Here is a 24,662-nt window from a genome sequence, read left to right on the forward strand (position 1 = left end):
GCTCTGGAGGGAGCAGCTAGCTTTACACTTGCTTATAGGTGTATTGATTAGGCTAGATATTCTTCACTCAATCTTGATCTTGTACTATATAGACCACTCTATAGACTACTGCAGGAAGTTTAGGCTTCTGCCCACTCAAAGATTGTTAAATAAATACTATTTTTTTTAAAATATATATTGCAAATAGCCAATGATGCAATCCACTCGAACTAATTATCTTGACTCTCAATAAAATTATTTCTCTTCAGCTGTTTCCTGAGTACTTACTGCTGGATAGACGTGTCCAATTTGGGCAGTCCGCCCAATATGGATTTCATCTTCATCTTCCTCTTCTGTTGTCTTCCTATACACTGGATTGTCAAAGTTCATGCTTTTAGTGTTCTTCCGTTTCCAGTTCCTCCAGATGAGGTATCCCCCCATGCACAGCAAGCCAATGACCACTGAGGAAGGAGGGAGAGAAAATGCTATTAACCAGCTATGGTAGGGCAAGAAGGAAGCTGAGGGAATATTCCCCGGTAGATGCCTGTGCTTGGACAGTTTTCTCAAAGCCAGATTACTGAGCMCCATTTCAGCAGTTTCTGCACTCCTTCCCCAGCTGGAAAAGCAGAAGARTATATTTACAATAACATTTCAGTATAATTCTCTTTAAAAAATGTATTTAAATCAGCTTACCAACAGGAATGACGATTCCAATAACAGCTGCTGTCACGGTTGAATCAAAGCCTTGACCGTTATTTGCATCTGTAATTACAGAAGTAGTTCAGATMATAAAAATCATCTGCATTTTATAACCATGGGTAAAGAATATTTAATATTAATAACTACATTGTTCTGCCCATTGGGAAATTTTGGTAATCAGAAAGTGTCTAGTAGAGCATTATCAGATAAAGAAACTCTAGCCATAAATGCATAAATGACTATGAGCAGCAGAGGTGCATAAAGATGATGTAATTTATTTTTTTCCCTTTGCATGAGAGGATAGTCATACATCTAACCTATGCAGAGCCTTGTTTTTAGGTCATATCTCTTACTAGTGCATAGATTTTTGTGATAACCTAAATCCAGAAAAAGTAAAGAGGATTCTCTTACAGTGCTGTGATAAATTGCTGTTTCCAGTAGTCATCTCAGAGTCTATTAGGATGGATGTGGTTAGAGGTAAATGAAAACTTGGGATTGTAATAGCAGCTTCTGATGTAGTTTTGGGGACAATTTCCGTGGTGTTTGTGGTCTTGCCAAACGCAGTTGTGATGGCCATGGTGGAAGTAGTGGCAGTATGAGATGCTGTGGCTGTAGAAACCAGTAGGGTAGCTGAAGTAGTTGGAAGTTCTGAAAAGCAAGAACAATCATGAAATCTAGTTAAAAGTAAATAYACAAAGCAAATCACAAATGATAATATAAATCTAAAGAGAACTGAATGGGTCAGAAACAGAGACCAAATTCCAACTCTGTTTGCCAAGCGTTCAGGCTACCTATAGGTCTCTACCTACATCTATAGAAATTATTTTCCAGGCTCAGTCTTAAATTATTAATAGTTAAAAAGTGCTCTGAATGGAAGATAGTTAACMTTACCATTTTTGAACAAGTACTGAATTTGTACCTGAGACCTGTTTGCAYGTTAGAAAAAATTATCTTGGAAACACTAGTCCATTCAAGATATTATCAGCAGTGACTGTGACCTCTCGAGATCCAATATCTATACAGTACTAAGGTGGCAAATTTTCATGGTTTATTGAACATTCACATTTTCAGTGTTGGGTCTCATCTCTTTTTTCCTCTTTATGCTGCATCTTTTTCTGGCTAGGCTTTCCAGAATACTTAAGTTTTCAATAAAGATGTCCATGCTGTTGTGTTCAGAAGCCAGAAAGCATGTGGGTACATAAGCTAACATATATTTTCACTGATGGTGTAAATATGGCTTTGTTGGAATGGTGCAACACTGACGTGATTATATTTACCTTTGTAGCATTTTTTCATGTCAGGACCCAGCCACATGTTGTCAGGACAGGCACATGTATACTTGGGAGAATGAGGAGAGATCTGAGGTGCAGGCAGACACAAATACTCACAGCCTCCATTTGGTTGAGGGCTGAGCTCACAGGAATCAGGAGCTGTTCAAGAATGGCAGAAAAGACAAGTTATTTTTCTAATTTGCTGTTGTTTTTGGCAAAGAAATCTCAGCTTCTTTAAGAACTCTTTCTTCTACTTCCTACCTCAACTAATCTGTCTGCTTAAACATCTTTACAGCTTGAAGTAGGGTGAAACCTAACAGACTTCCTTTAAAAACAGTGAAGAGATTAGCAGATACAAGTTTAAATGGCCTTGTGGGGCTCCATTTGCCTTTTTCATCAATGTACTCATTTACAAGCTAATGGTCCAAATACAGCACAATAAAGATAATATTTGAATGACTTGTCGATGACCATTAATAATAATTTAGAACATTCACAGACTGCTGATGCTGCTGAACCAGGAGAGCATCTTTCATCCAGCTGTACATTCCCTCACAATTAACAGCAGCTAGAGACAATTTTTTTAAATGAATTTCTCATGATGAATTTCATAGGGGGAGCCAATTTCTCGGTCAAGATATCTACTGTTCTAGGCATTTTCTTCAGGCAGTCTCTCAAAATTCCCTCTGCTGCATCAGGAGATATAGCTACAGCATGTGTTGTCTGATGTGCAGTCTTTATTTTTAAAAGTTCAGGTAACAAATGCCACGAAAATGTCATGGCTGGGGCTTCGGGACTGGCCGTTGGATCCCAGAGGGAACCAGGAAGCTTTCCCAGGTTGCTACGCTGAAGTCTGGGCCACTTCATTTTCGCTGCTATTGCTGCTGAGGCTGGGAGGTGAGTGCTTACCTTGCTGTAATTATGCTTCCAGATTGCAATACAGCCCAAATGTATAATGAATGGCAAGCATCAGAGAGATGAGAGAAACTCCCTGTTATCAGAGACGCTAATTAAACAGCTATTAACCAATTGGTTACTTTTCAATAAATGCTGCTGCTGAATTAATTATGCAGGAACTTCAAACAKCAGGCATTGATTTCACATTATTACCTGTGCTTTTTCTCTCATCAGGAAGCACTGCATTTACTGAATCAAGTAACTGTGATTTAGAGACATGAGACCCTAAGGACATATCTTACCTTTGGGCTGCTTTAATTCGTGAAATACCACAATATCATGAGGATTATTGAGATTTTCTGCTAAAATGGAGATGTCCAAGCCATTCAGCCTATTTGCACTGAAGATTGCTTCATTCTCCAGGTCAGTCCAGAACACTCTGTCCTGCGAGGAAATTTATAGGATTTCTGATGTGACTGCACTTCAGTTCAAGATGGATTAAACTCTAGCGTTCAGGAAGTCAATGCAGAACATTGCTTTATTCTGCTTCTGTCAGTAGCTTGCTTCCTTTTTTTTTTTTTGAACACTGTCATTTCTAATGTTTAGAAGTAGAGCAATCCTAGCTCAGTAATTCTGAGTAGTTATGGGACTGAGAAAATATATGAGTTGCGTCCATCCTGTTTCCAAACATTTTTTTTTTTTTTTTTAATAGACAAGACAAGGAAGAAAGATCATGGACAGAATCAAAGGGATTTGCTAGAAACTTTGCTGATTGTTTTCTGCTTTCCAGAGATATGAGCTGGATTAAACAGGTATCTATGAAGATGCCAGTGCCGAGAGCTCACCTGGAAGATTGTTATCTATTTCTACCTGGCCATTCTGACAAAGAGGATAAATAACACAAGGTCCTGCCCAACATTACTAATGTAGGATAAAACTAAAATGCAGCAGTGTCTTGTGCAAGGCAGGGCCAAAGTAGATGTCTAGATATCATATATATTGTGTGGGAGGAAGTCAGGATTTTAAGGAAGAGGTTTGATGAGCCAAAAGCCAACTTAGTTAAGTGAAATAAAGAGAAAGGAAAGGAGGCTGTGATGCACATCTTGACAGCGAGCTAGCTCAGATTGATTCCTCTGCTATAGTTTACCTAGACAGAGGTGCCAAAGGTCAAACTTTTGTTCCCATAATCATTTAGATATACACAGGAAAGTACTTCTCCTTTTCTACAGGAGCGATCAGACTGCATTGCTCCAAGCACTCCGCTGTAGGTAACCCTCTACTGGCATGGGGAAGGGTTGGATGTCTCTCTGCTTCCACCCAGGTAAAGCTGGAATTTGATTTAGGTCTCTCACACCCTGGAGAACTCCAGAGACAGGAGGGGGGACATGCAGTTTTGAACACATGCTATAGATCTTAAGCATGAGATACATATTTTAAGGAGGTCATTAGAGCTAAGCACTGGCACTGCACAGCTTTGTCTAAACCTCACACAAAAATGTGGACACCTGCTCAGGTGGTGATTTATACTGATGTCAGCAGGTTCTATTTTGTCAYAGGTGACTTTTGAGGATCTGAACTGTATTTAATTGATTATGGCATTGCTCTTAGGTTACAGTGTGACACCGAATGGTACAGAACACAGACTATACCAAATCTACAAGAGTAATTGAGCTTTCAGTGTACTCAATTAGGCGTTAGAAGGTCTTTGTGAAATCAGGCTTGTGTGTTTGTAGAATCCGAGCTGTAACTTTGGGAAAGACAAGTTTCTCTGACATGTAGCAAGGCACAGGTCATCATTCTCTTTCAGGTWAAGCTACTCCAGTTACCTAACTCTTTAAACTAGGTAAACCAGTAACACCTTTTTTAGTACCATGTCCCCACTTTCAGCAATGCAGTGGTGCACAGTGACTGCAGAGGGAGCCCTGCGAGTGCCTTCTGGTGCAGATACTCCCAGCTGAAGCCTGCACACCCCTGAGACTGCTAGAAGCATTCCCAGGATCCCTGTGCAGATGCTGCAGTGGTCACAGGGACAACAGGAACAATCAGCCTGCAAGGCCAGCGAAGGAAGATTTAACAGGCCTCCCCTGAGGATTCCCTTGACCCCATAAAATGGGACAGCTGTGCAAACAGGGTGTGAAACAAAGCTCTGAGAGCAGCAAAARGCTGAGGCTGCTGTGGGTCATGCAGCTCCCCTCAAAATCTGATTTCTTAAAAGCCAGGGCCTTTTGCAGAGTCAGTGAGTGAACAGCTGTCCCACCTGCTCATCACAGTAAGTGGCTTCTTTCCCTTACCACCAGTTTTGGTCTTTGCATGGTCAGTTGATTTGATTCAAATCAAGGGAAGCCCATTAGAGTTTTTCAGTTATGTGGGAGGTTACAGGGGGCAGCATCTGCCCTCGCCAATCCACTRGGACTGCATTAGTAGCATGAGCTGCAGCACTGCTCCTACAAGGGCTCCGGAAAATGATTTTTCCTGCTGAACCCACACCACGTTAATCGGTTTCTATAGCAGCAACTGCCCTTGACAAGATTTCTGTACTATGCAAAAGGCAGAGCTTTGTATCAAGAAGAGCTCTGAGACTTCTTGCAGTCTCCAGCCTGTCCTGCATCCATTCTTGACTCTTACCTCAAACACTGCTAATCCAAAAGGATGGCTCAGATCATCAACAGAGGAGATCAGAACTTTTCTGTTGCTGCCATTGAAATCAATGCAGGACAGTGAATGCAATTTGGAGTCTACCCAGTAGAGACGCTGATTCAGCAAATCTGCAAGTAAAACACAATGAAACAAAATTACACACAGCTACGGCTACTCTTTTCTCTTGCCCAGCATGTTTTTCCTGCTGGCAGCATGACTAATCTCTTTATTATTGGGCCTTTTTTTTCTTTTTTTCTTTTTTTTTTTTAGCATTAGTTCTGATTTTGATTCGGTGCCCAGATATGCTGGCATAAGACCCTATAAATCAGATTAAAAAGGAGGAACATTGCAGGGTGTGTTTGGGGGGACTGCCTGACTGGCATTCCTGCACAATGAGGCTCTTTGGTTCCCTGGAGGAGCAGGCCAGCCGCAGGGTGGGCTTCCCAGATCGCTCTATCAATGCCCCACATAGAGGGAGAAGCTTCATCACCCTTGGGGCTATTCACCCCTTGGCTTCTTGCTGGAGAACAACTGGGATTTAAATGAAACAACTCTCCAAAGAAGCTGAGATTGACACATTTTCAGTGATGAGGACTCCTGGGCTCCAGAAGCCCTTCCTATACTGCTGGCCAGGGAAATACAGGTACTGGGGACATAGACAAACCATCCAGATTTTGGGGAGGGTACAGATAAAAGGAGGAAGGTGGAGTTCAAGCTTACTTAGAATACTATGAACAGAGTTTCTTTCCTGGAGCAAACTCATTTTGGATGAGATTCATTAAACAGGATGCAAGTGGATGAGTGCCAAAATTCCAGAAATTCATATAATGAAACAAGCCATTAATTAACTTCTTAATTACTGAAGGATAACATTATTAGTTTGCAACAGTAGCTGTTTGACACTGTGTTACAGTAGCAGCATTTCTTTGCCATCTTTGTTAGGGCCAGCATTTTGTAGTATATCGCTGAGCATCTGAACCGTGTCAAGAACAGGCATGGCTGTTACTGCAGCTAGGTAGTCCCTGACTGTCCTGTGGGTGCAAGGAAAGGCCCTTCGCCCTCCTGTGACTCTCTGTGGTGGGAAAGGACCACAGCCTTCCGTATGCCAGCAGGATGGGGTACAGGCAGAGGGGGTTTCTGTCTGTGCCGCCATCCCACGCGGCTGGATGAGGAACAAGCTCCACAAGCTTGGTCTCTGCTTGATGGACTGTGCATTGGTCCAAAGCAGCTGCCTCCCACACAGCTCCAGAGATGCTARTACCAGTGATCTTGTGACACCTCCCAGACTTCCAAAGGCTGTTGTTGCAGTTCTGCATCTTCCTTAAAGCCAGCACTCCCCTTTAATACCCACCTAAAGCAACTTAAAATGCTTGCAGTGTGACATTAGAAGTGGCCACACCTACAGCCCAACCCCATGTTTGCTGCTGCATCTAACTCACTCATGTCACTGAGCAGTCAGTGACAGGGTATTCCTGGATTTGTGAGTGCAGCTGCCTTTGCACCAGTTAGAGTTTTTCTGTGCAACAAAAAACTAAAATGACAACAGCCACAAATGGATTCTGTAGCTGCAGCCCCGGTACTTACCAAGAGTGATGCCATTAGGCCACTCAATGTTGTCAGCCACCAGCACTTGCCGCCCCACACCATTCAGGCCTGCTTTCTCAATCCTAGCTTTGTCACCCCAGTCAGACCAATACATGAACCTGAAAGAGCCAGACACACAAAATCAGACCGAAGATTAAGAAATCTGTGTTACTGAACTGATCGGGAGGCTGAGTGCCCTCTTCTTGATACTGCAAAGCTCCTCGGCCACTGCAGTTTGTTCTGACATGTGCCTAGTGAGGCCCCCATGCCCCTGACAGATAAACTGCCCAAGGACTGCTCTGCCACAAACCCTGCACCTCGGTGAGATTATCCACCCAGACAGCAGATGTTCCTGTCAGACTGCTAGAGTCCCCAACATAACCTGTGTGCCTGGAGCAACTCAGGCCCATCTGACTTGTGACCTGCATTATTTTCAGGATTTTTTTTTTAACTGCAGAGGCCTCACAAAGATATACTTGAAGTACTTCAGCAGTCCTGCTTTAATGAATCTAATCATTTAATTAAGATAAGGGCATCTGTAAGCCTTAATGAGATAAGAACCATCTTTGAGTCTTTTAAGAGAGGCAGAAGAGGACTGGGATGTCCCCATTGGACGAGGGAGTGTTTGGGCTTTTCATGCCTACCTGCGCGTGGGGTCCACAGCAATGGCTCGTGGCTCGCTGAGGTCACTGTTGAAAAGCGTCCTCCTCCGGCTCCCATCTGCAGTGGCGACCGAGATGGTCTTGTTTCCTGAATCCGTCCAGTAGATGTTCTTGTGAACCCAGTCTATTGCGAGTCCCTCTGGGGAGTTCAGCTGGCTGTCTATCAAAACCACCTGCTCCGCTGTGTCGCTTGCTTTGTCTATGTAGGCACTGCAAAGGCAAGACCTGTCACTGGCCTGACACAAGGCCCAGAGAGGTGCACAGGGACAGAACTCAGAGCAGATGAATCATAGGCACAACCATGAAAGAAGGTGCATATGTGGCAGCATGATGAACACAATGACCTTCATGGCTGCCTGTTGGCGTTTTTCCACTGCTTTCTCCTACAATTCCTTTATATTTCCTTCTATTTGGATGGCATAGATTTGCAGGGCAAGGAACTGATATTTTAATTTCTATTTTCTGCTGTAACTGCATAATTCAGCAAAACTTTTAACTTAGGACACCTGATTTCAACACTGTCAATTCCATGGATTTATTAGAAGTATAATCTGAGCTCTGCTGAATGGAGTTGAATTTAACATGCAAACATGTGTTTAAATGAATTGCAGAGTTAGGACCTGTGTAATTAATTTTGATTTAGCAAAGGAACTCATGGAACTGTAATGATTTAGCATTTGCTCTTTTATTAGATACAAAGAAACTATACACCAGCATCAGTGGCAGCCTCAAGAAGCTTTCAAAATGCTAATGAAAGGCAGCAAACTCCACATGCATGTGCCATAAATAACTCTGCACTGCTCCTACAAGCAAATAGRCTGATTCTACTCTATTACACCTGCACCAGTATCAGTTACTTTCAGTRGACTGAAATGGAGTTATTCTGAGTCTGCATCCATGGTTCTAAGAGCTTAGTCTGGCTGAACCACGCCTTTGAGAAGGTACCAAAACCCGTGTCCTCCCTCAGCCCTTACCTGTAGATTTTTCGGTAGAACAGATCACACCAATATATTCTGTTTGTTGCCACCTCCACRTCCAGGGCCACTACATTTTTGAGCATGGGAATGATCCGTGAGTAGTCCCTTTTCACCAGGTCTATCTTACGGACTTCATGGCGATTGGTGAAGATCAGGTATGGACTCTTGCCTATTGCAGAAAATAAATGCATTTGTCATTTTAGCAGCTGATGGGAGGACTCTCAGCTCTCAGTCTGACTGTTCTGCTAATAACCACAAGCAAAACTATAGGAAATACCCTATATTGAAGAGTATATATATACCCTAATTGAAGGTGACTTCAATTACATGTTTCAGACAAAATAAAGGAGCCATTTTTGGTGGCTCGTGTCCAGACAAGGAAGACTCAGCCCTYTGGGCTGCCTGGAGGTAAGACAGTGTCACACCTTACAGGGTGCGACACTAGTTTGTCTCGAATAAGTCAAACTTACTTGCAGAAGACTATCCTTTCACTGGGAGGGACAAAAGGGAACTGAGACACCCACAGTTTCCTTTAAACAAACCACCACCATGGCTAACAGTTAATCTTGCACTGTTTAATTTTCTACCCTTCTGATGCAAACATAATTTTTTTGCAATAAGCTAACCAAACCTCTGGTGTTCATGTTGGTATCATACATGTGGCTGGGGTGGGGGAGAGGTGACTAATCCACCACATTTTAATTGGGTTGTTTTGGCTTTTTAACACTACTACTGCTAAATGTTTTTGCTGTGCTGTTTATTAAAAACAACTGTCAAGAGACTCTCTTTTCTAGTTTCAGCTTCAAACAGCCAAATAGTGACTGCAGTCTTGCTCTGCACAGTTAAAATATTCTGATCTGCATGATCAGTAGTTCTTGCCTAGAGACGCATCTGCTGTCTCTGCAGCAGTTCTGTGCTGCCTGAAATGTATGTCTGTACTTGCTGCCTTCCTTTCGTCTCCCCTCCGCCAGCCTCAGTCCTGCAAGCTCGTCATCTTATCAGAGCTGTGATGCTGAGCAAGCAGCTTAAGGGCCCATGGAGCTGTCTTACCTACAGCTTTGCAGTTCTTGGACAGGGTGTCCATCTCATATCCCTCGTAGCACTCACATTTGTAGTCCCCTTTGTAATTAATGCAGATCTGGCTACAGGCGTCTGGATTCTCACATTCATCTATGTCTGAAAGGAGTGTTTGAAACCCATCAATAACTTGAAATCAAACCATCTGGGATGGAGCAATGCTGGAGTGACTAGAATCACGTCTCTGTATGGCAAAACACAGGGAACTGGTGTTTGCATGTAAATTACCTCCACACGTTTTTTTATCCAGAAGCTTGTAGCCGGGAGGGCACTCACATTCATAACCAATCTTCAAGTCTTTACATATGTGTGAGCAACCACCGTTGTTCATAGAGCATTCATTCATACCTGGAAGAGGTATACAGATTATCTGTTAAAAAAGAGGGCTTTTAATCAGAAGGCTGATTAAAATTATGAGAGGTTGAGATCCTCAGAAAATTTCCCAAAGCTTTTCAGCTTTTGGTGGCCAGGACCTGGCCACATAGAGGATACAAGTGACTTCACAGTTAGGAGGCCACCATATCTCTTGCTTCCTTTTTTTTTTTTTTTTTCCCCTTAAATATTGTAGGATCATCTAGACTAAAAGCTAGTGGCTAAGTGAGCAGGGGAGCCCTGGGGATGTCGCTTATGTAAATCCCCATCTCAGCCYATCTGAGGGCTGCTGCTTCAAATACGTTCAGCCAGATGTGAGGGGCTTTCAAGGGACCGAAGGGCTCTCTCCAGGAAGCTCCTCTTTCCCCGTGCCTTGTTCGTGTTGACTTTTCTGAACAGTCTCCTTGAGCTTTAATAATGCATGCGTGGGGAGTCCTGTTTCCCAGGGGTCCCTGCTCTGAAACACTGCGCTACTTTCCCAGCTAGCTCCAAGGAATGATACACGTGACAATTCTTGAAACCACCGAAGTACAGTCCATGAGAGACACTACCTTTACAAGGTACAGAGGCTTCCCACAACACCACACACACGACAGTCTGCAGCCTGTACCAGCCTGACAGTTACAGCTCCCACCTTATCCCAAGTCCCTGTCAGATCCAAGGCTGCCTCTCTCATCCCCCTGAAATGAAGAACAGTCTAAACCGATCATTGTAACTACAACTGAATGAGAAGCTGAGGAAGGCTGGCACGAGAGGTTGTTATTTCTGTCGGACATAACATTTCTTGTCAGAGTTAACCTACCCAGGGTGAGAAGTTCTTCCCCTTAAGAAGGACTGCTGAATAGAAGCTGTGGGATTTCAGGGGCTCACTGCAACAAGCAAAACTGATTTGCTTCAAACCTTAATGCAATTTAAAGCCAAATTTTTCATTTGCTTTTACTTCTTGCCTCCTTGCACACTGCAGGTGAGCAGTACAGCAGAGCCATTAAACTCATGTTCTTGAAAGAAAATGAAAACAACCACAAGCCAATTAAAGTCAGTAAGACCAGGAAAATATTGTGCCAGGAGAAAACACTGTCTCATCTCTGGGATGCTTTCCCCTTCCTGTCAAAGACACACTGACACGGGTAGCAATACGTTATTAATGGAGCAAGCGCACGGGAAACTGTCCACAGAGTCACACGGGGTGTTGCCACTCCTCAGTGSTATTATTAATGGATATCACCTATTGCTATGCTTGCACAGGCTTCCAGCAAATGGGGTCAAAACTCACGTACCCACATGCTGCAAAATATTGCCAGAGACTGCTTCAGCTGATGAGCGAAGAGCTCGAGCTCAGAGGATGCCCCTGCGTTCAGAGGTGCTTTGTGGATGCACCTGGCGAGAGCGAATCGAGCACCTGGCAATGCTGCTCTGCGGGCTGCACTGCATGAGGCCAGGCGCAGCGCACGGCTGCAGCCCCTCACCCTGGCGTCCACGCTGCGCCCAGCACACACCTCGGCCCACAGCCACTGCCTGCCTTCTGCAGGGACATTACGGGGCATCTCAGAGGACACCACAGGATCTCGCACACAGCCAGCCAGATATGCTGCCATGAGGAGCGTGTCCTGCAGCTCCCCGCTGCTCCCTCGCTGTTCTTCACATGCACAACAAAACACATCACTCTGCAGCCTTAAAGCCGTGTTTCTTTTAGCGACTGTTCTCCTTTCGGCTTCCTAAATCAATTGACACTCCACTGCCAGCAAGTCAGCCACAGCACCAGGGCCAAGTGTGCGGCTCCATCTCCCAAGAGCTGCGGGGCCGCCAGCTCCCACGAGGGAACCTCTACAGACAGAAAGCTACAGCACCCACTCAGAAACACAGGGACACGTGGGTTAGTGCAGAAGAAAGCAAGGGCGCACTGAAAGCACAAAGCAAGCGCGTCCTCCCGGGCCTGCACATGCTCTGGGGAGAGCCTAACAGCTCCTCCTGAACACAAGGAGCTATCCATAGGCAGGGACACTGTGCTTGATGCCGCTGGTGCTCCACAAAGGGATGGAGCACTGCCACTCACTGGGGTTTCACCTTCAAAGCCTATTCCCAGTGCTAAGTCATCCTGATGAGGTTTATCCTCATCTTCAATTCAGGGATAATTTAGGCAGTTCGGCTAAACAAACTGGTCAGGGCTGTAGGGGACACCAGTCCCTTTGGGAAGGGGGAATTCCTGGCTCCTTGTGCAGTGCTCAGCTCCAGTACCCTTCCAAGGGCAAGAAGGACATCCCTACAGTGAAAAGGGCCCGGTTCACACTTGCAGATAATCACCCAGCCACTAATTCTATTCACGCAGAGAGTGGTGGACTATGCGGTGAGAGCAAAGGCAAGAGAGGAGGAGCCGAGGGAGAAACAGCATTAGCAGCTACATGTGGTTACACTCAAAGCTGTGAGCRCCAGATGGAGGAGAGGGGAAGCAGTTACAACAGGAGCAACACGTAGAAGGCAAGTACTGTACCACATTCGTTCAGAGGCTCGTCAGACCAGTCCCTGCAGTCTCTATGGGAATCGCACACTTTGCCTCCGTCAATGCACTCTCCACTCTTACACTGAAACTTGCTGGGACTTTCACATGCTGACTCTGTCGTGTCGGGCAAGAGAGGAGAGCAACTAAGTTAGACGAGGCTGGTGACAGCAAAAAGCCTGACATTAAGCTTCAAGAGTATGTCATTAGCAGAAATGGGATGGGATGGGATCAAGCAAATGAACATTAAGCCTGAATATCATGCAAGGAACTTCTTAAGACGTGCAACGTGCCTGGCCAGCGCGCTCATCTCTCCCAAGTGYCACCGCCAGGACAGCTGAAACCTCTGCAGGCAGCAGCTCTCCTGCACCAGGCGGGCGGAGGGCCCCTGCCCTCCCGCGGCCCGGCCTGCCCGCGCGGCCCGTCCCTACCTTGCACGCAGCCGGCCTCGTCGCTGTTGTCGGGACAGTCGTGCACCTTGTCGCACTGCTTCACTCCGTGGATGCAGGTCCCGTCCCCGCACTGGAACTCGTCCGGCCGGCAGGTCACCAGAGCTGGAGAGGGACAACAGCGTTTGGTGTCAGCCACGCGCACTGACACCTTTCAGCCACATGCAGCCAGCATGGCAGGGATGGCCTCACGCCACCCAGATCATGAGCAAACGGGCTCCTTACATGGCTTGTTTTCGAGGGTTTGTCTTCACACAAAGACAAACATAGCGTTCACAAGAGAAAGGTTTGGAAATAGCACTGCTCCTTGGAGAGGGAAGCCACACACACAGAGAATCTCACAGAAACACACTGCTCATAAAAATCTGCAAAGCCAGGAAAGGTCCCAGGCAACTAGCACAGTTAYGGGCTGGGTTGTGCCGCCATGTTTCAGCTAATAATCCCAGGTACACGGATAGGAAACCTTAGCGGACCCCTTGGGACAGCAGCTCCAAACCATGCAGGTGGGAATTTGGATGATTAAACACAGGGGTATCTAGAACCACAGCCTGGACAGCGGCTCTGCGAGGCCACACAGAGAGGCCAGCGCCACCCAGGCCATCCTGCACCAAGCTACACCTGAGACACTCCAAAGCCTGCCCTACAATTCCCTTGCTGCGGTTAYTTCTTATCCTCCTGGCATGAAAAATATTTTATTTTCCCCTTTTGGTAGCAACTTGTAAACACGGAAACAGCGAGGGATCCTCCCCCGTTTCTGGCATGGGAGCAGGTCTGGAGTTTATCATACAAATCTGCATGACACTGGCTACAGATCTGGAAGGCAGCTGCTATAAATCCCAGTGGCTGTGAAGAGTTGCAGCCTCCAAAGTTCTTCTAGGAAGTGTTTTTTTAGCTAAATGTTAGGAAAAGAAAGATGATTTCAAGTCTAAAGCTACAAAAAGGAAGAGGCAACTGCAAACACAACATTGCAGAGTTGCATCAGGGGAATATTCGCAGTTTCACAGCTGTCTCTGCAGTTCCATGAGCAAATACGAAACAATTTACTAAACCCTGGTAAATTAACCAGTATGCTAAAACAGATACACTTCCCATCTGCAAATACTGGGGATAAAGGTTAACTGCTTAAATTTAGCCTATATATTCCAGATTTAAAAGTTTATTCCTGTGTTTTTTCTGTCTGCATGTCCAGAATGACACAGGGAGATTCGTATCACACCAAGCTCATTTGAAATAACTCACTGAAGCTTTGTGGCGATTTTCACGTGAAAATCTTCAAGTGCTTTCCAAGTACTAACTTAATATCAAGAAAAGCCCAGCGTTTGCAAGATGCATCAATCCTCTTTTACAGATGGGGAGGCACAGAAGTGCAAGGCCAGGTCTCAGGAGATCTGTTTTCTAGTTGCAGCCACTGTTGAATTTCTCCCTGGATGCCCTAACCTGAATTCTTAGAGGACACTTTTAAAAATAACCATTCCAAATTTGAAGACTAGTAAATCTAACTCAAYATTCATTTTATATACATTTTATATATTTAAATATATACTTGGGGGGAAAAAACAGCCACCCATTCTCACACAGCTTCCTCAAAATGACTCATTCCCTCCTATTTATTTGCAGTCTTGCTGCCTGTTTACTGACTGACACCCTTCATTCCCACTTCACTCATCAGCCCAAAGCCATTAAAGCGAATGACTGATGGTGGCCCCACAGCACTTTTAGCTCCCATCCCTCCATTTATGCAACGTAAAATCCAGAGCGCCCCTCTTGCAGGAGAGGAGGTGCTGCTGCCTCTTCCATCCCCGCGCGGCCGCCCGCGGCCCCGCTGGCCTGGAGCTTTGCACCGGGTACCCCTTCTTGCTGGGACCACCAGCCTGCACGCGGTGCCATCATGGGCATGGAAAGGCACTGCTGGTCAAAGTAGGATATTTTCTTATGTACTTTTGTAAAAATACCTGGCTTGTGCAGCTGGGTGCTGCCTTCCTTCCCAGAGGTGGCCCAATGTCAGGATTGCTAAATATATACAGCTATGTAAATATTTTATTTTAATCTTGTGATTATGCATATTTTAACAAAACATTTTGCTCTTATTTTCTTGTCTCTCCTTCCCCAGATAAGTGACCGGYTTGAACAGTTAAGGGGCTAAAAATGGCTGGAACATTCAAAAATACCATGCACACAGCAACACCATGTTAAATGCATAAAGTTAGCTGAAAAGAAATGCATTATTTATCAGCTCGGTGCCTTTAACAAGCCACACTCAAAGTGCATTTCAGACTGGATTCTTCAGTGSTGCTGTTCTTGCCTGTCTTATTCAGTATGCTCTAACTTCACAGGCAGAAAATTATTTTTTTTTCCTGTGGATCCTATATTCCCTCTAGCATTGTGGCTTCTAACCTCAAGGCCACGCAGCCAGAGGACTTGGAAAACGTTCCCCACTTTCTGTTGCTTTCCTTTCTGGGGAAATGGATCTGCTCTGCAGCACATTACCACCTAGCAGCTGTTGCAGCTCCCGCCAAATTGTCAGGAAAAGGCGGAAAGGAGCGTGCCATAAACCTGACCCTGCTGGCTGGGCACCCAGCTGTGCCATGGGGGGCACAAGGACTCCTTGCTGGGCACCCAGCCGCTGCACAGACACCTCACAGACACCTCACATCAGAGATGTGCCTTAAAGCAGTGCACGTGGGGGCCGTCTGGCCACCCTGCCCGCAGGGAGACACTCACGGCAGTCCTGCTCGTCGGACTTGTCCTTGCAGTCCTCGTCCCCATCGCACTTCCAGTTGAGGTGGATGCACTCGCCGTTGCCGCACTGGAACTCGTGGGCCGCGCAGGTGTTGAGGGCCTTGGCGTCGTAGCCGCACTTCTCCACCGCCTCGTCCGACTGGTCCTCGCAGTCCGGCTGGTTGTCGCACACCCACAGCTCCGGGATGCACAYGCTGTTGTTGCACTGGAACTCGTTGGGGTTGCACGTCAGAGGGGAGCATTTGCGCTCGTCGCTGCCGTCCCCGCAGTCGTTGTCCCCGTCGCACACGAAGATGACAGAGATGCACGTCCTGTTGCTGCACTGGAACTCATTGGGGGAACAYGCTGGGGACGGAGAGCAGAGCAAAGCAGTGAGCTGCGATGTCCCCAACCTGCCAATCCAAGTTGGGGAGTGGGCCGGGGTGGAAGACATCTCAAGCCCAAACACTTTGCAAAGAGCAGGTGAAGATGCCACTGTCACCTCCCTCCCGGGGCGGCGGGAGGCTGCTGAACCAGTCACCAGCACCGGCAAAGGTCGGAGACCAGGGCGGTGTCCCCAGCGCAGGCAGCCGGGACGGGACAGGGCAGCGGGACCGCCAGGGCTGACACGACCGGCTCCCACCTTTCACGAGCACGGAACCAGCTTCCAGATTTCCCAGTGCGCTTGGGTTTGGACCAGTATTAAGTGGGATGTGTAGGAAAATATCTGTGAGTCGAGCATCAGTTTAGCTGCAATCTGCCAGTGAGGCCCTTTACATCACRCTGAGTGTGTTCCCGGGAAGCTGCTGCTCGGCATCCGCATGCCAAAGGAGGCAGCTGCCGCCTACCGTTGGATAAGGACTGTCCCTTGGAGGGTCTAACCTTTCTCCTCTCTGAAGAGGAGACCCATTAGGGGGTTAATCCCTCTCCTAAGGGCCTGGAGTAGCAGCACAGTCAAGCAGAGAAGCGCAGTAAAAAAAATTGTAGAGCAGAATTGAGACCAAGAAAATGAAGACAGTCCCAGTTTGCACCCAATTTGCCCTATTTTTCTTAATTGTGAAAGCCTTTCAATCCACATCCTGTAACTAGAAGTAAAATGATCTAATAATCCTACAGATCAGTAGACACTTGTATGAACTAACGATCTCAATGAACGCTAAGGGACTGTCAAGGGGAAAGTTAACACTTATAATCTTACCAATTAATTCAAAAAAATAAAACGAGAAATGGCAATTTTGCAAGGGCTATGTACAGTTTCTGTAACCAATTAAGACTGAGAGAAGAAATTGCTTTTCTGGCATTATTTTGATGAATCTCAGAAACAGATCAGGAGAAAAATTTTGCACGGACTTTGATCCCTAATCTTTGGACAAGTCTGCAGTGATTTGCACACTGTAAATGTGCATTAATTTCCTAAAGGTCGAGCTATTTAGGTCTCTGCTGCCTGGTCTGGGCTGGTTTGAAGGACAGTAACAAAAAGCAGCATTACTCAGTATTTTACATTGCTGTTGGAGGGACGGGGACAGAGATCTAAAGTCCCAGGGACTACTTACCTTGCATCAATCTATCAGGGTAGGGAGGCAGTCCCATTGCTGCAGCACTGCCTCCCACGTATTGAGACAGAAAAGCTTTGAACAGTGTCTAAATGATCACGGGGGTATTTTTTTCTGGCCTTGAACAATTTCCTTGCATTCTTGCATTTTGCTGTCTGTCCTGTCGTAAGCTTCTTCTCAGAAAACAAAGGAAACTAATATTAGCTTGGTTTTCTCAGTGCCAGAGAAATTACATGTGTGGAGCTCTCAGGTGCAGAAAGTACTTCAGATCTGAAGTGATCCCAATGGAAATCTTGGGAGTGTTTGTCAAGAAGTGTTTAACCAACAGGCTTCAAAGCAGTAAATAAGCATAATTACAAAAGCTCTTCTGCAGAGCACTGTAAGCCATTAAGATTTTTTGCATTTTTAGGGAGCAAAACATCAAACCGAAATGGCAGCGTATGTAAGCTCTGGCCTAGAGATAACATTTGCCAGAGGTGCTTTGCATTAATTTCTGCCTTGTTCTACCTAATGTTGTACCTAATGTAGCACAATTATTGCCTTGCAGCCTCCGCTTGCAATCATGTCCCATCCCTTGAGGAGAGAGGTGCGGAAGCCGCCTTCGGACACAGTGAGTAAAGGAAAAGGAGACACTGGAGCCATGGGCTTGGTGTATAAGTGATGGGACATTTTTGCCCTGAGTCAGGATTCAGCCTACATCTTTACTGAGTCGGCTGGTGCAGCAGGGACCACTTCAGCACCAACACCAGAAAATAAAGGTAACTTCATCACATGCTTGCCATAAAGACACAGTGAGGCCCAAGAACTGCAACTGCCCCCTTGTCCTGACACTAGCATCTAACTATTTTTAGAAGTGGCATCTCTGCAAATCAGGGATCTTCGAACCTGTCTAACCCCTGAGAAGTGGAGCAAACTGGACAGCCATCATCACCAAGAGCGGGGCACGATGTACAAGGGGCAAGCATTAGGCTGCTTCCTCTGCCAATCTTAATTAAGACCTAGCTTTTCAGTCAGAGTCAGTTAATTTGTCTTTTTTCCTCCCCAAAAAAAGCCAATTACCCGAGTKGCTTATGGAAAGATAATTATTATAGAAAGATATTATAAAAAGACCACCTGGTTGTAATGGCAGTTACTGATGCTGAAGAGATGAAAATAAGGTAAATTATTACACTGTACAGTTTCCTGACAACCCCTAAAGCAACTCAAAGGAACCCAGCTCAAACGTCCTGCTTCCCTCACTCTGCTGCCGGATTTCTGAAGGAACGCGAGGGCCAGGCACGGCGCCAAGCCTGCTGTCATGCAGCGCTGCTGGCAGCCGGGCACGGGGGGCGCGGGGAGCACCCCGAGCGGCGACACTCCCGCCAGCTCCCCCGGCCGGGCTGCAGCTGCACGTCGCCTCGCGGGCGGGCAGCGCGATGCCCGAACACCCGCGGCGCCGCCGTCCTGCCCGCCGCGGACAGCTGCCCACGGCAGAGCTGGAGCGCCGGCCGCCAGCACCCGGTGCCACGGGGAGCCAGACGGAGAGGCCCATCCAGACCCCCAGCGTGGAAGGAATTGTAATTCCTGATGCTGTTCAGGTCGCTGACGGGGTTAGGGAGCCGCCGCATGTGCACAGCAAATTAATAGTTACAGGCACTCGCCGCCCGCCTCGAACGTGAGGTATCTCTCCATCCTCTGCAGCAGTATTTGCATAGTATTAGTTAATTATAATGGAGCGACCAGATGCCAAAGCCCCTGCTGATAAATAACAGTTTCTGCAAAAATGTATTTGCCGATTTAGAATACATTTTGGAGAATCATGTATTCATTCAAAGTAGTTTAATTTTCTGAAGTACAATTAATTATAACCCCGCAATTTATGGAGAGGAGCAGCTTATGCATTAGAAGATATGGAAACTCTAAATATCCTCCCTGTCTTTCCCACTTAYGGGCAATAGGACCATGCTCTCAGATTCACAGTCTGCCCTGGCATAGTCCATACCGGAACAAATTCAGGGAGTTTCTCACAGGGTTTCTCCTCATTAAATCACTGAGAAGACATCAAAAGCAGAACAAGCGAGACCAGTGTAGAGGGTTTAAGGGTTAAAAAAAAAAACAGCTTAGGAGAAAAAAGGTGATGATCAGAGCACCGGGGATTGGTACCGCRCAGCCTTCTGCTCCAATCTCAGACACCCCACAGGGACCTCATGAGAGAAAGACCCATCTCTCCTCTTTTATATTCCAATCAGAATATAATCAGGTGAATCAAACTGGCGGCGTTTTGTACTAGACAGAGTTAAAATAGAAAAAAAAAAAAAAAAAAAGAGAACATGCTGGGATGCATTTAATGGGCTGCTTTAATCACCTGGATAACTGGAGCCTGCACGGGACATGGTYGCTCCCGCTCCCTCAGACACGGCTTGCTCAATGAAATCACCGTTTTCCAAAGGACACCCACGAGACAAGAGCCCCCGAAGCACCTGAGAGCATCCCCGGCGCCAGCAGCTGCTCCAGTGCCACCGCCCGAAGGAGACGGTTGTGCGGGAGGCACCGAGAGCACCCAGATCCCGCGAGCAGCCTCCTCACAGAGCACAACCGGCCGTGCACACAACCCTCCTCGTCAGATTTTATGRAAAAAAACAAATCTGCTTGCAAAACTGAGGCAAAATTAGCCCAACCATTATATTTTCCTCTGTTTGGAAACAGTGTGTTTTGGTCATGAACTTTTAGATATCTCTACCATCTTGCAAACAGTTTATTTTTTTAAACATCAAACACCTTGTGTAGGGATGCACCAAGCTGAAGTTTTCAAATCCTACCTTCATCATGCCTAACCGTTAAGCCCTGCTTAACAAATGCATATAGCACATGGTAGCACGTGCATCCACAGCCACCAAAGGGTGGAACCTGTCCTCACGTATCTGCCACTGCAACATAACTGTTGTCACTGCCACTTGAGGGGATTAATATAACTAAACATATTCCTRCTTTTGGGATGAAGAGGGTCAGAATTACAGCTGTGCCCTCACGCAGAAAGCATTTCAGGGACAGGCACTAAGAGCATATTTGGCTCTGTGAGAGCCTATTTCTGGGCTGTTTCAACTCCAAGAGCTCTAATCCACAACACAGCGACTGGCCAGAGAAGAGTTATTAACTAGTGGCCAAATTTTGCTGCTTTGGCAGCAGGACATGTAAGACGGGAAATAAGAACCAAAGACCAGAGGGAAACTCCATCCACAGAACACTGCCTGAGTCTACGCCTTGCTAGAYCTGAGCTGGAGAGGCAGGATTAGGGAAAACAGTCATTTTGCACTGACCTTCCCCAGGTGCAGAGCTCTGATGCAGCTTAGCCCACAGCTTTACAGCTTAATTCTTGACTTAGGCAATGCGTATCCTACCCCTAGCCTTGAATTAATGCAGTATTTTACATTTAATTACAACAAGCATCCAACAGATGAAAAATGAACCTACCTGCATTTTTACTGTAGGAGTGCAATTAAAGGTAGCCACCAAGCTTCTCGCTGTTAGGATGGATATGATTACACGGGCCACAATTTTTCCTAAATAACAATGGGGATTTTTCTGCAATTTCTACTGCTTTTGAAGGAGCTCTAATACTTTAAGCAGTGATAAAGTGGCAGCTGTACATGATGTTTAATTTCTGAGAGCCAGGGCATAATGCACAAGCATTAATCCCTCCAGCTGTCCAGTAATTAAACATCATGTAAAACCCAGAGGATATCATTGCTGTGCTACCTTATCTTATTTGTGAAGGACTTTCATTTGTTAAATCTATAGTCATTTTCCTTCTATTTGTGGGGATAATTGTAGATTCCTCCAGCACAGCAACTGTACTCAAGTTACAGCCATTTTCTATAAAATAACAGGAATTTGAGGCTAGCCATGTTCCTTTTCATCACGTGCTAAAATAATCATGAATGATGATATCAGATTGAATATTCCCTCTATTTTCACTAACTCAAGATCATGGGCTTTAACCCTATTAAAACTGCCTGGGTTCCTCAGGGGAAATATATGGCAAAATCTGATCCTTTGTGTGTGATTTCCCTCTGAACCAACTGCGGAGCAGCAGGCCACTGGGCACCTAGCCTGCTAATGAAGGCAAAGAACAGAACTCATTGCTCTGATGAAAGAGCGGGGATTAATCAGGCTGCAAAGGCAGATGCAGTTAGTGCTACGTTAGCACCGAGCAAAAAGCTGCTGTCCGTTCTGCAGAGGCTTGGCACAAGTAGGCTTGGCACAAGTAAACCCTGACCAGCAGCTCCTACTGCATCCACAGGAAAGTGGTGCTGAGATGACATGATGCTCCTCTCTGCTACTGGACAATGATTAAAAACATGGTAAAACTATTTAGCTGTTAACAAAGAGGTCAGATTTTCCAGTATGTGCGAGCGCAGGTGCCTTTAAACCGGCTTTGTAATTCCCTCCATCTGCTACCTGCTCACCAGGAGGATCTGGTGCCAGGGATTGACCTGCTTTAAGTCACCCCTTGTGCCGCCAGCTCTCTCCGGTGACAGGAGGGCTGCCGAGGACCAGCAGCGCATTGGAACGAGCTGGCTCTGCATGTCTCCTGCTCCTGGAGCCACCAGGAAGGGAACCTTCCCCGGGAGCACTGCCGCCTTTTGTGGAGATGCACGGAGAAGCTGTAGAGAAGCTCACCAAAAAGCAGCAACAAACTCCTGTCCCGAGGATCTCCTAAATGACCTATAGCCTGGCAGCCAGCAGGCCGTGAGGCACAAGGGCAAGAACACGTGCCCTCCTGCTGGGCACACCGGTGCTTTCTGCCATTTCTCTTGTTTATTTAAGAAACCTTTCCCAGCCAGCTCCCTTCCAGCCTGGTGAGCGCTACACACAGGTTTGTGTCTTTACAAACAAGGGAGTTCCCCACATTCTTTGGTTGATGAGCAGGACTAAGGAATATATGTGGGGGGAGGACTGAGCAGAGCCAAGAGTGAGGGCTCTCCATTCAAACAAAGTTTTAGGACTCCTCTGTCTCCTTTGTGGACATTCGGTTCTTGACAGTGAGATTTTCTGCACATTGGCATCTCACATCACAGGACTCAATATCTAGAAGTAATCCTGAGATACAAGGGCAGCACTGAACACCTGAAAAACCAAGTTCCAAAACTCACTTGAGCGGCTGGCATTTTTCCTCCTGACTTTCGGGCAAGGAAAAAGCAACCTGGCAGCTAAGAAATAGAATTCACAGAAATGGAGGTTAGCATGTGAAAATTAAGGAACAAATTCCGTTGTTGTCAGTGGCACAACCCTACCTACWGCTTGCAAGGCAACCTTACCTACTTCCACTTAAAATACCTGAAAGAGTGGCTAGTGTATTCAGATAGTGCACTAACCCCACATGCACACAACCTGCCCAGGCTTAGCGGGAGCAGGATTCAAGTGAGCCGGGCCTGTTTGGCGGCAGGGGGCCCAGCACAAGCACCAAGAGGTGCAAGGACACAAGGGATGGAGGGGAGGCCGGGGACCCGCGCAGCTCCRGGGCACTGAACACAAGAGAACAGGGCGCAAGTGCGAGCTGCTTAGCGCCACAAGAGCACGCAGTACTTGTGGATTCCATAAACTGCTGCGTATGTTACACAAATGCCTTCTGGAGAACATGAAGCTTTGTGACTGAGTAAAAGACAAAGCACATGGAGAGAGGAAAAAAGGCAAAAACTGCACAGGAACAAAGTGGAGACAAGCCTGTGCAGCTCTTTGCAGGCGCAGAAGAGCACGGTTCTCTGCACRGCTCTGCCTCTCCCCTGGGCAGCTCGCCGAGGTAAGGGCAGATACACAAGCTTTGCCCTTCCAGCTCACCTTGCCAAAGCTTTCACTGATTGCACTGGATGCATCTCACATTGATTCACARAGCAATTAGATAATTCAGGGAAAAAAAATCCATCAAGAGTTATTAAACCTCAAATGCAGTAAATGAAAAGMAAGAGCAAGTTGTTGGAGCTCAAAAGCATGCACAGGGGGATAGACCTAACACACTTGCCCTGTTCCTGCCTGTTTTTTGAGAGATATTGATATCATAGCCCTACCATGCCCCTTGCCACTGCAGCATCCTCACTTAACTTGGGCTGTGAACATTTTGACAGGCAGGGTTGCTTGCAGAGTCTCAGCACAACCACCCATGCCCACTAGTGCTGCTGTTACCAGTGCAGAAACGTGGGCTGAAACAATGTTTATAAACTCTGTATTTAGCGTAAATTCTTTTGAAGGATTATAATACTGAGGCAATTATTCCTATCAAGAAATAGCAAAAGCTGGCATTAAAATGCATTTAGAGTATCACATTAGCTCAAAGTAATAGTTTTATTAACATCGACTTAGAAAAGGCTTCACGTTTTTCTCTTGGATGCCTTCACTTCCAGTACCTTCAAGTCACCTTTGACTTGCGCACTACCTCTGCAGGCTCTCAACACGGAAATGACCCCGAGCACAAGGGAAATCCCTTCCAAGTGCCTACCCAGGCACATGTGTTACCTGCACACACGTTTGCTGTGCAGGTGAGAGGTGCAGCCTCGGCTATGAGCGAGTGCYCTGCTCCAAGGGGCTGCAGATGGTGGTCGGGGATGGAGCTACAGTAAAATGAGAACCAGAAAGCAAGTGCAGAGGTGAAGATGGAGGGGAAAAAAAAGGTCTGACCCTAGGAACAGACATTTCTTTGTCCGAATCAGCTGTTGTGATAAGAGCAAAGGGATGAAGAAGGATTCYAAACAGTGAAGAATGAGGAACGGTCACAGGGTGTCAGTGGAGCGGCTCAGTGGTGCTTATCAGATTTGGATAAAAAGAGGATAGCTCCGAATCCTCCAGGAGCTCGCAGAGTTTAAACGTTTGTCCACAGCCTCGAGGAAAACGCCTCATTTAACAATGAACCTGACTGAGAAAACTCCCATTAGAGCCACTCAGGAGCGTCTGCCCTGTTCCCTCTCCAGGGGAATTTAACGCTGTTGAGAGGCGCTGAGTTGACAGGCTTTGAAGAGCAGAAGCCTCTGACGTTTGCAGCCACTTAGACAGCAAAACCCCCCGAACTGCAGCGGAGGTTGAGCTGCTGCTGGAGGGGGGTCCTGCCTCTGCCCCCCGACCAGCGCCCATTCGCACCCAGCGAGGGGGCCGCCTCGCTGCCAACAGCACCCGATTGCCAGGGACTGGTGAAAGCTGCCAATTCACCTCCCAGCCAGCAGCAGATGATGATGATTTGCCCTTTGACTGAATTTCCACTTTTAAGAACCTGCCCGTGCTCTCAAGCAGAGCAAGAAAAGCAACGCAGGAGACATTGGRACATAC

At 46.5% G+C, this 24,662-nt stretch overlaps 1 protein-coding gene across 1 annotated transcript in view; it reads right to left on the reverse strand.

Annotated features, from left to right (window-relative positions):
- Nucleotides 1-234: 234 nt before the first annotated feature.
- Nucleotides 235-24,662, reverse strand: part of LRP8 (LDL receptor related protein 8) — a 125,479-nt gene continuing 101,051 nt past the window's right edge. Inside the window, exons 5-18 of the mRNA XM_026054043.1 lie at nucleotides 15,820-16,182; nucleotides 13,081-13,203; nucleotides 12,644-12,766; nucleotides 10,012-10,131; nucleotides 9,757-9,882; nucleotides 8,704-8,875; nucleotides 7,712-7,939; nucleotides 7,068-7,186; nucleotides 5,472-5,611; nucleotides 3,149-3,290; nucleotides 1,956-2,108; nucleotides 1,090-1,326; nucleotides 673-741; nucleotides 235-440 (exon numbers count right to left, since the gene is read on the reverse strand). Coding sequence (XP_025909828.1) covers nucleotides 235-440; nucleotides 673-741; nucleotides 1,090-1,326; nucleotides 1,956-2,108; nucleotides 3,149-3,290; nucleotides 5,472-5,611; nucleotides 7,068-7,186; nucleotides 7,712-7,939; nucleotides 8,704-8,875; nucleotides 9,757-9,882; nucleotides 10,012-10,131; nucleotides 12,644-12,766; nucleotides 13,081-13,203; nucleotides 15,820-16,182 — 2,321 coding nt within the window. The remainder of the gene's footprint in view (nucleotides 441-672; nucleotides 742-1,089; nucleotides 1,327-1,955; nucleotides 2,109-3,148; nucleotides 3,291-5,471; nucleotides 5,612-7,067; nucleotides 7,187-7,711; nucleotides 7,940-8,703; nucleotides 8,876-9,756; nucleotides 9,883-10,011; nucleotides 10,132-12,643; nucleotides 12,767-13,080; nucleotides 13,204-15,819; nucleotides 16,183-24,662) is intronic.

This window comes from Nothoprocta perdicaria, unplaced genomic scaffold (genome assembly GCF_003342845.1).
Source record: "Nothoprocta perdicaria isolate Ctin4 unplaced genomic scaffold, notPer1 scaffold_0, whole genome shotgun sequence".
In the NCBI taxonomy this organism is placed as follows: domain Eukaryota; kingdom Metazoa; phylum Chordata; class Aves; order Tinamiformes; family Tinamidae; genus Nothoprocta; species Nothoprocta perdicaria.